This window comes from Lupinus angustifolius, chromosome LG19 (genome assembly GCF_001865875.1).
Source record: "Lupinus angustifolius cultivar Tanjil chromosome LG19, LupAngTanjil_v1.0, whole genome shotgun sequence".
In the NCBI taxonomy this organism is placed as follows: Eukaryota; Viridiplantae; Streptophyta; class Magnoliopsida; order Fabales; family Fabaceae; genus Lupinus; species Lupinus angustifolius.
Window position 1 is genome coordinate 10,482,846 of NC_032027.1, and position 15,266 is coordinate 10,498,111.

Below are 15,266 nucleotides of genomic sequence, written 5' to 3' on the forward strand. Positions count from 1 at the left end.
AGGCGGCAGAGGAAAATATTTGTGTGTTGGTTTTTCTTGAATTTCTGTATGTTTCAACTAAGGATCCATGAATCTAAATGAGAACTTTGTTAATAAAAAATCAGATATTTCAAACGGATAGAGATGTTATCCCAGATAACAAATTTTTAATAACCTACTAACAACTCGTTAACAAGCTTATCAGTCTTATCCCTAATTCAAAATATATTTATCTTCAATGTTTTCATTTTCACACATATCTGATTTATTTTAGTATTAGTTTCGCTTTTTTATATTTATTAAAAAAAAATATTCTTTGAAAATGACGAAACAAGAAATATATGATAATCTAGTTAGAAATAGCGAATCACAATTAAGAGAAGAACCTCTACTATTATAACTGTGATCTATAATAAGTTGGATAACATCTCATTACACACTTCAAATGAGTAATTTTATCAAATCTCAACAAATAATACAGTTACTAACTAATATCAAATGACGGTTTCATTTAATCTAGCACCTTGACATTGCAATTGAGTAATATAAAGTAGAGAACTTTCAAAACATGTTAATAGAAACATGTTAATAGGAAACCAATAAGAATTTTTAAAGTATAATAAGTTAATAACTCTTATACAATAAAATAAATTATTACCCATTTTTAGTTTATTTACTACTTTATATTGTTCTGGGCCTTTTCAATTCCATAAGCAACCAAACATAATAGCAAACAAAGAAAATATCACTTATTTTATTTATATTTGTTCTTAAGTGTTTAAGAATAATAGTCGGAATCCGAGCTATCTAAGTGAATCTAGACAATAACTGACATTGGAAAGTTGTTAAAACTTGGGCTTTGTATAAAATTGGATAGTAGTTGGGCCTTAAGTGCCTTGGTTGGGTATCTAAAGAGAGACTTTGACACTGAAATCACTATTTAAGGAGTATGTTTAGAGAGATCAGTAGAGAAAATACATTGTGTTACCTTTTGAGTGACTTCACTATTGTGAGGTGTTAGCATTGCGGACAACGCGTCCTTATTCTTTCAGCCTCGGACTTTCAGCCTCAGACTGACAATGTTTTGGATTCATACTACCTCTATTGTGTGGACAATGTGAACGTGTCCTTATTCTTTCGTACCGCTTAGGTGACATGTCCTTGTCTTTGACGTGAAGAAAAGTTTTTTGAAGTAGTAGACTATCACTTTGCTTTGTCCTATTGTCCTTTCCCTTAGCTAGGCTGATCTTCTCAGTGTAATTGACAATCATATAGAAAGAATATTATCTGCCTAACATAATGATTTGTATTGAACATATCTTGTTTGCCCACAGTTAACCTCCTAGTCCTGACACTTTGAGGACCAATTTCCTAGATAGCAAATGCATTACTTTTAATTTAACATTTTCTCTACTTACTATTTGGAGGATTACTACAAAGCTTTTGTAGGAAGATATAACAACCTTTAGGTTTTTCATGGTGTAGTTTAATCCCTGTCCACTTGCTTGTGTACAATAGAATATTTAATATGCAGCACTATTCTTTAAACAAACCCATCTGATTATGTTTTCACCATCCTATCCTAAATCAAAGAACTTTTCAGGATTCAATTTTTAGATCCCAAATTTTAGTTTTGTAACACCAAGATTTTCGAAAATACTCAATACAGAAGGCAAACAATTTACACTTTCATGCAAAACAATAAGAATGACTTTCTACTCTTCCATATGGATTCATATGGGCAATTGAAGTATGAAAATTATATAACGTGGTGTGGGAATTTAATCCCTCGTTTATTCCTTCTATTTTTAGGTATGCCCAATGCGAATGAAATCTTATTAAAGATTTTTTACACTTTCACGTGGATTCATATGGAGATTGGTGTATGAAAATTAAATCTCTATTTTTTTTTGGTAGGAATAGAGCTTATATTTTGTTTCATAATATAGGCCATTCCATGTGCAATATAATTATATTGAGCTTTAATTGGTCAATATAATTATATTGAGTTTGGAATGACATATGAAAATTGACGTGTGAAAATTGATTCTCTATTTTTTTGTAGGAATGAATCATATATTTTATTGTATAATATATATGATTTCATGTGCAATATACTAGTTTTGATTAGTGAAAAGAATAGTTAAAAGTTAAACTCTTAAATTAAAAACATTTTATCAACTAATTACAATTCATTACGTACAGTCTTTGAGTGATATACATTGCGACATGAACAAATGTGGAATGAAAACCGTAAAGTCTGTTTCACATGTGTTTCTGTTCCACACGTATTTGTAACTTCACAAATTTATTATCAATCAGTCAATTGATTAACGATGTGGAATGAAAACCGACAATATAGATATTAGTGACGTTGATTATGCTCTTTTTTTATAAAAATTTTCATAGCTAGTTATTTAAAACTATTATTCTATGGATAAAAGTACACAGAATCATTCTGCACAGCTAGCCGCTGAAGTATTCGAACTTTAGCATGCTGTTTGTACCTATTTTTTTTGTCGTTTTTGGGCGTCATCCTATTCAGTATTCATTTCATGTTCACACTTCCAATTATATACAAATTTCATTTGATTCTTTAAAGCAGTGTTGTTAAAACCGTATCGGTTAGGGTACTGGTATAGTGGTACGGTGGTTCAATCAGTGGTTCAGTAATTAAACCGCATACCGGTTAAACAGGACATACCTACTTATATTTATATATATATAAATCTATAACAAAAAAAATTCAAATAGGTAGATACTCAAATTTATAATTCATATTTATAATCTACTCAAAATTCACACAAATAAACAACTTTAAGTCTTTAACAAATTCAAAGTCTAAATTAAAAAACATATATCGATAAAAAAGTATCACTTAACAACCACAAAATATAAATAAATGACATAACTTCACAACTCACTCTATAAAACAAATAAATTTAGAGTTTTAACATTTAACACCAATGAGTCAAAATTGTCTTATATGAATATTATACTTTTCTACCAAATCATATCTTCAGACAATACTCCAAGATTACACAAATGTCACTGAGATTACACACGAATGTTAAAATGTGTAATCTAAGTATCCCTTGGAAGCATGTATCTTGAAGTGTTGAAGAAAGGTTGGAAAGATGGGTCATCCTTGTAATGAGTTTTTAAGTTTTTTTTAAAAAAAAATATATGTGTATAAACTGTCCGGTTTAGTAAAATACCAGCCAGTTCACCGGTTCTGACCGGTTTGGACCGGTTTTTGACCGGTTTTGATACTTAGTCGGTTCGACACCTGTACCGTACCGGTTAGGGGACCGGTTCACCGGTTTTCCGGTTGAACCGACCGGTACGGTACGGTTTTTATAACTATGCTTTAAAGTAACATTGGATGTTGAGATCTAGACTGGTCAATTGTTTGAATCGTATTTGATTGATTTTTATAAAACTGACCGTTCAGTTTTTATTCTAATTTTATAAACCATACCAAACCATTACTAATTATATATACACAAAATAAAGATTATTTCATTTTTTTTATCTAATTAACCTTACAATTTATAATATAAAATTTACATTTTTTAATTGTTAAAAGTGTTATTACTTATTTGTTAATATTTTCTTATTGCTATAATTATGCTGATGTTGTTTTCCTGATGTTTTACTTTTTATGCTGTTTTTATTTTTAGTTGAGTTTAATATGATTATTGTTTAATTAAATGTTTGTGTGTAACAAACATAGCTCCAACACATCTTGAGAGAAGGAAATTTGATGATAGAGTTTCTATCTAAACTTAGTTTAGGTTTAGAGGAAAATTTGAGAGTTTGGGACTTTCTACCTGCAGGAGCGCTTCCTAACCTATAGTTGGATCTTGCCCCTATGATACACAGTTCTTATTTCTTTCTTTCCTTTTGGCTTTCTTTTAATTTCCAATGTACCAAAAAAAGAGTCTTAGAGTAAACTTATTGATTTTTTATATGAATTCTACCCAGTGAAAACATACTAAACTTATTATATTAAAATAGAGAGGTTTTTATATGAAATTGACACTTTATAAGTATGTTAGACTTGTTATTATTTTATTAAAAACCCTGAAACAACACAGTTACGAAACCGCATATAATTTTTGGATCGTATTTCTTAATTTAAATCAAACAAATCAAACTAGATTGCATATTTTTTATGTTTTCATATTAAATGAATTTTTAGCTAAAAACCGATCCAAAGTTATTAGGTACACTCTGTAATAGCTTAGTGTAGGTGTTACTTAATGAACAGAAAAAATAAATTCTCTCTGCAATTTGTATTATGAAAAGATTGGTTTTCTTACAATGAAATGTTGGCTACAAGCAATAGCAATTGTAGAGTATTGTGTAGAAACAGAAAAAAAGTAAGGAGACAAGCTTAACAGAATAATCAGAGAGGAAATTTTAGAATCATTTCATCTATGCCATCTTTCACCATATCTCATCATTATATACTAGACTCTAGACCAATCAAAGTCCTGCAACCTCGAGTTAGTTAAAGGAATCATCTTGCTTTTCCTTATGACTTGATCATTAGGATCATCAACCACATGTCCTTCTTTAATTATTTTAGTGATTGACTTCTTTACCCTCCTTGATGCATTATTTTCCTGATTTGTCCTTGATGCACTCGGTACAATTGCCCCCCCCCCCCATTAAAATTAACTTTGTCCCCAAGGTTGAAATCCGGATAAGTCTCGTGAAAGGTAGAACCCGTAGTAGGCAATGGAAGATATGGTTGAGAATGTTCCCCGTGACAAGGTTTGAGTTGTGAATAATGAAAGACCCGATGAATTTTAACATTTTGGGGGTAACAATAATTTGTAAGCAACCTGCCCAATTCTTTCGATGACAGGAAAGGGACCAAAATACCTCAAGTTGAGATTTTGATTCTTATTGAGAGCAACAGAATGTTGTCAGTAAGACTACAATTTCACTAAAACCATATCACCTATCCTTTGTTCCATTGGTCTTCGTTTCTTGTCAACATTGTTCTTCATTTGTTGTTAAGCCTTGTGGAGGTTAATCTTCAATTTGTGAAGGGTCAAGTCCCTCTGCAGTAATTGCTCTTGGACTGAAATTGCATCTAGAGGGTCTAGAGTGTATTTAACCAATTTAGGAGGTTCTCTACCATAGACAATTTTAAAAGGACCATGCCACTACTATGATGATAGGAGGTGTCATACCAAAATTCTGTCGACAGTAGTAACTTAGCCCAGTCTTTAGGAGAGTCATATGTGAAGCAGCTAAGATACATTTCCAAACACTTACTTAAGGCCTCAGATTGCTCATCAGTTTGGGGATGATAGGCAGTGGACAATCGTAAGGATGTGCTGCTCAATCTGAATAAGTGTTGCCAAAAATTGCTAGTAAATAATGTGAAGAAGATCTTTGCTCTTGACCTTGGCACGATTTTGATGAAGACACCAACATCACCAAAAAGAAGAAAAGAAAGAACACTTATGAAGACAAAGAAGACAAAAATTCAATAAAAATTAGTCTAAGTCTAAATAGGTACTGCTATCCTATACTCTCGAATATACAATAGTAGTAATGCTGAAACTATTTTTTTAAGAAATTCGAAACACTTCAAATATCAACAAAATAATTTTGAAAAATAGTGTGTACTAGGTTACTGTATCTAAGTAACATGTTACATAAGTGAGAAAACCAGTTACCCAACAAAAACTGTGCAGGGTAATCGATTACTCGAATGTTGTAATCGATTACTCTAATTAAATTTTAAATACCCAGTTGGACAATGTGTTTGAGTAATCGATTACTCAAGGTTGTAATCGATTACTGAGAGTTGTTGCACCAGTTTTCAGATTTCAAAATGAATGATTTTCATCCCAAATGAAATGGTTTCATTCCAATCAATTCCTACCCTTTCAAAGAGGTGTTATGGCTAGTTGGAAAGCATATTTAAAGGCATTTAAACTCAATATCAAATTAATAACTCTTACACAAACTTTCAAACATAATTCTGAAAATTCTCTGAAATATTTTCTGCACTTTTTGCAACTTGTTATTAAACTTTCAAAGTGAATTTTCTGAGTTGCTTGACGTAAAGTGTTTCAAAGTTTTATAAAAATATAAGAGCATTATTACTTAGCATACAAAGAGTTATCAGATTGCAAGTGATATTACATTTCAAACTTGTAAAGGCAATCTTGCCATTTCATAAATCTTTCTTTCACAAGGGTGTGATAAGAAAAGGGATAGAGTCACTTGAAAAGGTTTTTTTTTCAAGAGTGATGTAAGTATTAGTGAATGTGTAAGGTACATAGAGGTCTCGAGGTGAGATATTGTAATTACAACTCATAATACTTAGTGAAGAAATCTCTTGTGCTACAAGAGTACTGGATGTAGCCTTTAGTGGACAAGAAGGTGAACCAGTATAAAATTTCGGTGTACTCTCTTCTCCTTTATCTTTTGATTTTTTACTTGTTAATTTTCTGCATAATTTCTCTGTTGCACTTAACTCTTAATTTTGCAGAAAAAGTGGCCATAATTTTAAGTCAACTAATTCACTCCTCCCTCTTAGTTGCAATCTTAGTCTTACAATTGGCACCAGAGCTATTTTTGAGTAAGTTATTCTTAAATCTGATCCTATATCGAAGATGGGCTCAAGATCATTCCTAGGAGAAGGTCCCAACATCAACCGCCCTCCAAGCTTTGTTGGAGAGTGCTATGACTTTTGGAAAATCAAAATGAGAATCTTCATAGAATCTCAAGACTTGAACATATGGAATGCAATTGAAGAAGGACCATATGAACCCTTCACCGTAGTCAATAGTGTAAGGGAAGTAAAGCCCAAATCTTCATGGAATGATGAAGATAAAAAGAAGGTGCAATATGATCTCAAAGCAAAGAACATCCTCACTTCAACACTTGGCATTGACGAGTTCTTTAGAGTATCAAACTGCAAATCTGCCAAAGAAATGTGGGATACTCTAGAGACTACACATGAAGGAACTAAGGAGGTAAAAAGGTCGAGACTCAACACTCTTTCCCATGAATATGAAATGCTTCGTATGAAAGCTGGAGAGAAATTCTGGATCTTCAAAAGAGATTTACTCACCTCACAAATCAGCTTATTGCACTTGGTAAGGTACTATCAAATAATGACTTGAACTTGAAGGTTCTAAGATCACTCACCAGAACATGCAACCGAAGGTAACAACCATTTCTGAAAAGAAAAGTTTATCAAAAATGTCCTTGGCTGCTTTATTTGGTAAATTGCAGGAACATGAATTAGAACTCAACCAACTTGACCAACATGAAGAGCAAAAGAAGAAAATGAGGAATATCTCATTCAAGGCGAAAGTAGACAAATACGAATCATGAAAAGATGAATCTGATAAGGAAGAGATGGAAGACATGAGTCTTCTTGTAAAGAAGTTCAGCAAGTTCCTTAAAAGGAACAAGGGTGCTAAAACTGGACAAATGAGGAAATTCACCAAGAACAATGATGCCTCCACTTCAAACAAAAACTTTGCATGCTTTGAATGTGGCAAGCTTGGTTATATGAAGATGGACTGTCCAAACCTGAAAAAGAATTGTTTCAAAGGGAAGAATGAAAAGAGGACTGGACGAAGAACCTATATTGCTTGGGAAGACAATGCTATCAGTTCCGCCTCTGAACAATAAAATGAAGAACAAACACATCTCTCTTTAATGGCATCTCATCATTCTGATGATGAAGAGGTAAACGACACTAAACTATATTCTTTTGAATTACAAACTACATTTAATGACTTGCATGATGAATATGTCAAACTCACAAAAATGTTTCTAAAACAAAAAACTGATTAGATGTATTTAGAAAAAAAAACCTCATCATCTTCATGTCAAAACTGTATTGCTCTTGAAAATAAAGTTTCAACATTAAGTCTTGAACTTAATAAGCTAAACAAGAGTAGTAAAAGTCTGGAAAAGATCATTAATGATCAAAGACACTCAACAGGCCGAAGAGGTCTTGGCTATTCAAAAAGCCATGTTTCTAAGAAACAAAGTGTCTCAACAAATATAAACTTTCATAAGCAACGTATCCATGCATTTGAACATAGTAAAGATAAATCTAGGATACATAACCATCAACCCACATGTACCTATTGTAAAAACCATGGGCATACACCAAATACTTGCATAATTAGAAAATATGGCGTATCCCTAAGTCATTATAGATGGGTCGAGAAAGGTACTAACCATGTAGGACCCAAAGAATATTGGGTACCTAATAAAACGTAACCTGTTTTGCAGGATAATTTGAGAGCCACCTGCAACTTATGGTACTTAAACAACGGCTTATCAAGGCACATGACGGGCGATAGAAATAAGTTCTCTGTCCTTACTCCAAGGGAAAAAGGTTATGCCACATATGGTGATAACAACAAAGGAAAAATACTTGGAGTTGGTAGAATTGGCAAGCCACCATCAACAACTATAGAAGGTGTATTGTATGTTGAAGGACTCAAGCACAACCTACTAAGCATAAGTCAATTATGTGACAAAGGCTTTCATGTGGCATTCTACACGGGTAAGTGCATCATCAAAAGTAAGAATTCTCAAAACTCTAAACTCATTGGTAAAAGGATAAATAATATATATATGATTGACATAGACTCCTCTTTACCAATAACATGTTTAGTTGCTAATGATAATCATGATGCATGGCTTTGGCATAGGAGAAATTCTCATATTCATATGGACCATTTGAATAAACTCATAAAGAAAGATTTAGTTGTTGGTTTATCCAAAATGAAGTTTGTTATAGACAAACTATGTAGTACTTGTCAAATGGGTAAATAAACAAAGACTTCTTTTAAACTTAAGCACATGGTTTCTTCCAATAGACCATTGCAGTTACTACACATGGACTTATTTAGCCCCTCAAGGAAAAAAAGTTATGGTGATAACTACTATGCTCCTGTTATAGAATTTTTATTAAAAGAACTCTAGCCATGGAAGAATCCGTTCATGTATCTTTTGGTGAAACTAATCCTGTAATAAAGGATGGGTTAACTCTTGATGAAGAGGACTTGCCAAGTTTCCCTTATAATGAAAAGTCTATTATTGGTTCTACAACTAAATTTGAGCATTTGAAAATGGATGATAATATATCCTCTCAAGAAGAGCATATTCACTCTAATTTACCAAAAGAATGGATAACTCATCGAAATCATTCTATTGACAACATCATCAGTGATATTAGCAAGGGTATTACTATCTGTTTAATGCTAGAAGATGCATGTCTTAACATGGCCTTCGTCTCTCAAATAGAACCCTCCAAGATTGATGATGCAATCGAGGATGAACACTGGATTCTTGCAATGCAAGAAGAATTAAACAAGTTTGAGAGAAATGAAGTTTGAGAACTTGTTCCTAGATCTAAAAATAGGCATGTTATAGGAACTCGTTGGGTATTTTGAAATAAATCTGATGAAAATGGTATTATTGTTAGAAATAAAGCTAGACTGGTAGCCCAAGGATACAATCAGGAAGAAGGTATTGACTTTGATGAAACTGTCGCTCTGGTTGCTAGACTTAAAGCTATTAGGCTATTACTTGCATATGCTTGTTCTTTAAACTTTCAGCTATATCAAATGGATGTAAAGAGTGCTTTTCTCAACGGATATATTCAAAAAGAAGTGTTTGTAGAACAACTTCCTAGTTTTTAAGATTACAAACATCCTTCTCATGTTTACAAATTAAAGAAAGCTCTCTATGGCTTGAAGTAAGCTCCACGTGCATGGTATGATCGTCTAACAAATTTTCTACTTGATAAAGGATTTACCAAAGGAAAGGTCGATACTACACTATTTATATAGAAAATAAATCATCGTACTCTTCTTGTTCAAATTTATGTAGATGATATTATTTTTAGTTCTACTAATGAGGTTTTGTGTAGTGATTTTGGCAAAATGATGCAAGGAGAGTTTGAAATGTCCATGATGGGGAAGTTGAATTACTCCCTTGGATTATAAATCAAACAACTTGATAATGTAAGTCAATCCAAGTATTGTAGACATTTTTTGAAAAATTTGACATGGATGACTGCAAGCCAATAGCTACTCCTATGGGATTTGGTACTTACATTGATACAAATGAAGTTGGAAAATGCATTGAAATATCCAAGTATTGAGGTATGATTGGATCTTTTTTATATTTAACTGCCAATAGACTTGATATCATGTTTAGTGTATGTCTATGTGCACGCTATCAATCTAAACCAAAAGAACCACACTTAGTTGTTGTTAAGAGAATCATGAAATATCTTAAAGGCACAACTAAAGTTGGATTGTGATATCCAAATGGAAGTATATGTGATTTGGTTGGTTATTCGGATTCAGATTTTGCTGGATGCAAAATTAGAGAAAAAGTACAAGTGGTATTTGTCATATTTTAGGAAATGCTTTAGTCTCTTGGTCTTACAAGAAACAAGCATTCCCTAAGCACTGCTGAAGCTGAGTACATAGCAATAGACAGTTATTGTGCCCAAGTGTTGTGGCTTAAACAACAATTATGAGATTATGACTTAGACTTAGGCTGCACTCCTCTAAAATATGACAATCCTAATGTTATAAACCTCACAAAGAATCCAGTTATGCCTTCTAGAACCAAGCACAGAGATATAAGGCATCACTTCCTTAGGGACCATGTCCAAAAAAAAGATGTGACTATAGAATTCATTGATACTCATAACCAACTAGTAGATATTTTCACTAAACCCTTGGCTAAAGAACCTTTTTATAAAATTAGACGTGAATTAGGCATTCTTGATGAAGCTTACCTATCTTAAACATGATTATATGATTATATGTGTATTTCATTATGTTTATCTCACGCTTACTTTTACTTAAATGTGTTCACTTATGTTTAAAACTTTTAAATTTTGGGTCAAAAATCATTTTCATAGCATTAATATGCCTACATTAATTTTTTCTGGGGTCATTAATCGATTACACTGGAGACTAACCGATTATAGGGTTGAACAGGGAGTTTCAGTAACCGATTACTCAAAGCTGATGTTTGAAATTTTTAAAATTTTTAAAATTTAGTAACCGATTACTGCGTGCAGGTATATATATATATATATATATATATACATATATATATATATATTATTCTTTGCATTTTTTCAAACTCATCTTCTTCCTCTTTCTCTCTCACTCGTGTAAACCCTTCCCAAACACTCCAAAAATCTCTAAAAACTTCATTTTTCATTCGTTTTGAGTGATTTTTGTGTGCATTTATATCATATTTTCAATTCTAAACACTTATATACCATCATTTTTATGATTAGTGGACCAAATAAAAAAAACCCAAATCTCCCAAACCCAAAAACCTAAAAACTTCAAAAACCCAATCCATGGCATCTTCTTCAAATGAAAGAAGCAACGCACTAACGTGACTCAAAAGAAGCAAGGGACTTCATCCTTGGATTCTAACCCTCTGGATTTAGCAAGACTTCTCACAAATGATGAACAACGTAAAGTTTTCGAAGAGCACTTCCATGGACGAACCATATTTACTCCAAAATACGGTAATATCGGAAACTTTGAGTTTGAAGATTTTCTTTTCCCTTATCTTTTACGACAACAAAACCTTTTCGATTTTTGCTGTGAATAAAATATTATTTATCCTGAACTTTTTAGAATATTTTACTACAACTGGAATTTCCGGAAAAACAGTCTTACTTCCTATGTGAAAGGAAAAGACAATGTTTTGGATTTGAAAAGTTTTAGTTCATTATGTTGTAACATAGCCACTCAAGGTAGCACAACGGGTTTCAGCCTAGTTTGTGAATGGGATAACTACAATCAAAAGGAGTTTTACTATTCTTTGTGTGGAATTTTAAAAGGGGAAATAGAAATGCGTAAGTAACATGGCTTTGGTGAGACTATTAAGAATAGAGATATCCTATATATTGGACATCTCAAACTTGAGGACCGTTTGCTTCATTACTTTATGAGCTATGTCATTTTGCCTAAATTTTCAAACCATTCTCAAATAAGTGACATAGAACTTCAATTGATGTATGCTATGAAGTATAACATCAAAATCAATTGGGATCAGATGATAATGAGACAAATGTGGACTGTTCAAGGAAAGAAAAGCCCCTTGCCCTATGCATTATTCATAACCAAAATTCTTGAACATTTTTGTGTTTCTACTGCTGGCGAAACCAAGGTCTCTCTCAATCTTCATGAAAGCCATATTGATGTGGACGTGATCCACAAAATGGGCTTCTATTTAAATCCTCATGACCGCACCTATAAGCATAGAACTGATAGACCGACTGCTCCTGCTCATCAATTAGAACCTGCCCCTCCTAACCCTCCCGAACCTCAACCTTCGGATAGCTTGGGCAACCATTTCTACTGTTCAGGAGTTTGAAGGGTCTGGTCCGTCAAGATCCTCAAGATCTTCTGGTCAGTGCGATTCACAAATTTGTGTCCCATTAAGTAATGTCGAAATTTAGCAATGGCTTTAGTGATAACATAAAATTCCCCGGTGTACGTAGTTTGGTTCTGCATTCTTGTAGTTAACATTTTGGAGAAGAAAGCAATAGGATGATGATCCTGATAGAGAACTACTTCGACCCCAATTCCAGATGCATCGGTTTCTAAGACAAAAGGCTTAGAAAAATTTGGTAAGGTGAGCACCGATGCCTATGTCATTGCAAGTTTAAAGGCTTGAAAAAGAGCAGTGAACATAACATAACCTTCGATGAATATGCGATAATAGCAAGCGAGGCCTAAACATCCTTGTAATTATTCCAAGGATTTGAGATTTGGCCAATTCAAGACAGCTTGTACTTTATCTTTGTCCATTACCACACCTAACCCGGATAGAGCATGACCAAGATAATCCACTTGTTGAAGTCCAAAGGAGCATTTGGAAAATTTGGCTAAAAGCTTATGATCATGGAGGAACTGCAGTACTGTTTCCAAATGAAGCAAATGGGTAGACCAGGAAGGACTATAGACAAAAATGTCGTCAAAAAAGATGAGCACAAACCTATGTAGTAATCCCTGAAAAACATCTCATTCATCAAGCTTTGGAAGGTTGTAGGTGCGTTAGTAAGGCCAAATGGCATCACTATCCACTCATAGTGGCCTTGATGAGTCCTAAATGTTTTCTTGAACCTATCCTCTTGGTTAACCAATATCTGGTGGTACCCCGACCTAAGATCCAATTTAGAAAAAAATTGAGCACCATGTAATTTATCAATTAACTCATCCACCTTGGGAATCGGAAACCTATCTTTGACGGTAATAGCATTCAAGGCTCTATAGTCCATGCAGAAGCGCCACGTCGCATCCTTTTTTTGGTAAGGATAATTGGTGTTGAGAAAGGACTACTGTTAGGCACAATAATCCCCTTCTTAAGCATGTCTTGCACCATAAGTTCAATTTTTTTTTCTAGCTATAAGGATACCTTTAGGGCCAGACTTTAACAAGAGCATTTCTAGGAAGTAGAGGAATTGAGTGATTGTGAAGTCTGTTAGGCAGTAGGCCTAAAGGAATAGAAAAAATTCTTGGAATTTACGCAAGAGAACCATTAATTCAGGATCCATGTCACTAGGCAAATCCAATCCTTTCTCAAGAGAGCCATCAATCTTTTGAGTTTGCAGGGTAAATAATTTATCAATGGCGTGAGTATGATGCATGCGCGCAAGTGAGTGAATTGAGCCAGAGTAGGCAAACTGGTTTGGGCCCCATGCAAAGTGACAAATTGGTTCCCCAAATAAAATTTCATTGTGAGTTTAATATAATCTGAAATGTGAGGACCCAGAGTGGCCAACCAAGAAGCACCCAAAACCAAGACAACACCAGTAGCAGGTAATAAATACACCAGTAGTCTCAAGGAATGTCCTTGAATTTTGACCTCGAGATTCCAGACTAAACCTTCAGCCTCTAGGGCACTACCATTTCCCACCACCACTTGAAAGTTGGGCATCAACTTGATAGTTAATTTTAAACAGTGGGCTAGTCGGGGTTGGAAGAAGTTATCACTCGAACCACTATCCAATAAAATCTGGGCTGTCATGCCATTAATAAAGCCTTGAAATTTCATCGTTCCAAGACCTGAAGACCCTTTTAAAGCGTTATACGATAAGTGATGTTCCTAGGACAATTGCAACTCTGAAACATGTTCTAGATTAGGCGGTTCATGTTGAGGTTCTTGACCATCCTCTTCCTGAAATTGAAGCAGTAAATACTACTTGTTGGGACAACGATAACTTGGAGAAAACTTGTCATCACAAGTATAACAAAGGATTTTTTCTCGGCGGAGTTGCATTTCCGTTGGGGTAATCTTCTTGATATTGGTATTACGAAAAGCAGATGTGAAAGTTGGGTTAGAAAGAGGAGGTGGGAGGCTGGTGGATTTGAGAGTTTGGGAAATGGGAAGGCTTGCGGTTAGGGAGTGTGTTTTGGAATATGGGTTGGGCTGGATTTGTTTGGGCTGGATTTGATTGGGCTTAGAGATTTATTTTTCTTCATACAGCTTGGCCAATGATACAAATCTAATCAACGTGGAAGGGGCTTGAGCAATAATATCCCGTCGAATATCAGGTTTCAATCCACCAATAAAGTAATCCATGAAGGCCACCGTAGAAATATCGTGCACCCGGTTACCCATGGTAGTGAATTGAACATAATAATCTTGGACTGACCACAATTGTGTGAGCTTGAATAAATGGGACCGAGGGCATTCTGTTAGGTATCAGTGGTTAAAATACACCTAGAAGGGGGGGTTGAATAGGTGTAGCGGTTAGAATATCCGCTTTTCGAAAATCAACACTTAATGCTGAATGACCCCAATTTAATCGATTAACGCAATTTACTTAATCGATTAAGACAGAACAACAAGCTCAGACAGATTCGGTTTCTTGCACGACAATTAACCGATAATGAAATGAATATACAGAGCTTACAATTTTATCAGAGTATTAACAGTATAGCAAAGATATAGAATATAGCAATTAATTCTACTATACAAGTTAACCGATTAAATGCAATAAAGAGAGAAAGAGAGAGAGAGAAAAAATCCTGCAACACGATTTTTATCGTGGTTCGTTTGCGTGTCCACTTGCAAACTACATCCAGGCCTCCCGGCTGATCTGGGAGATTTTCTTGCTTATAATTGAATCAATGTTTTTACAAGCACGTCTTCCAATTACAACACTTAGACATTCACAAGAAAATAAAGAACCTTATTCTATGGTTTGACTCCCTTCCTACCGACAAAGAAAA

At 34.0% G+C, this 15,266-nt stretch overlaps 1 protein-coding gene across 1 annotated transcript; it reads right to left on the reverse strand.

The window, feature by feature from the left end:
- Positions 12,384 to 14,652, reverse strand: LOC109333976. The gene is made up of 3 exons (XM_019569554.1): positions 14,516 to 14,652; positions 12,843 to 12,987; positions 12,384 to 12,677 (listed from the first exon to the last, which is right to left on the reverse strand). The coding sequence occupies exons 1-3, from the start codon at positions 14,650 to 14,652 to the stop codon at positions 12,384 to 12,386; spliced, it is 576 nt and encodes a 191-aa protein (XP_019425099.1).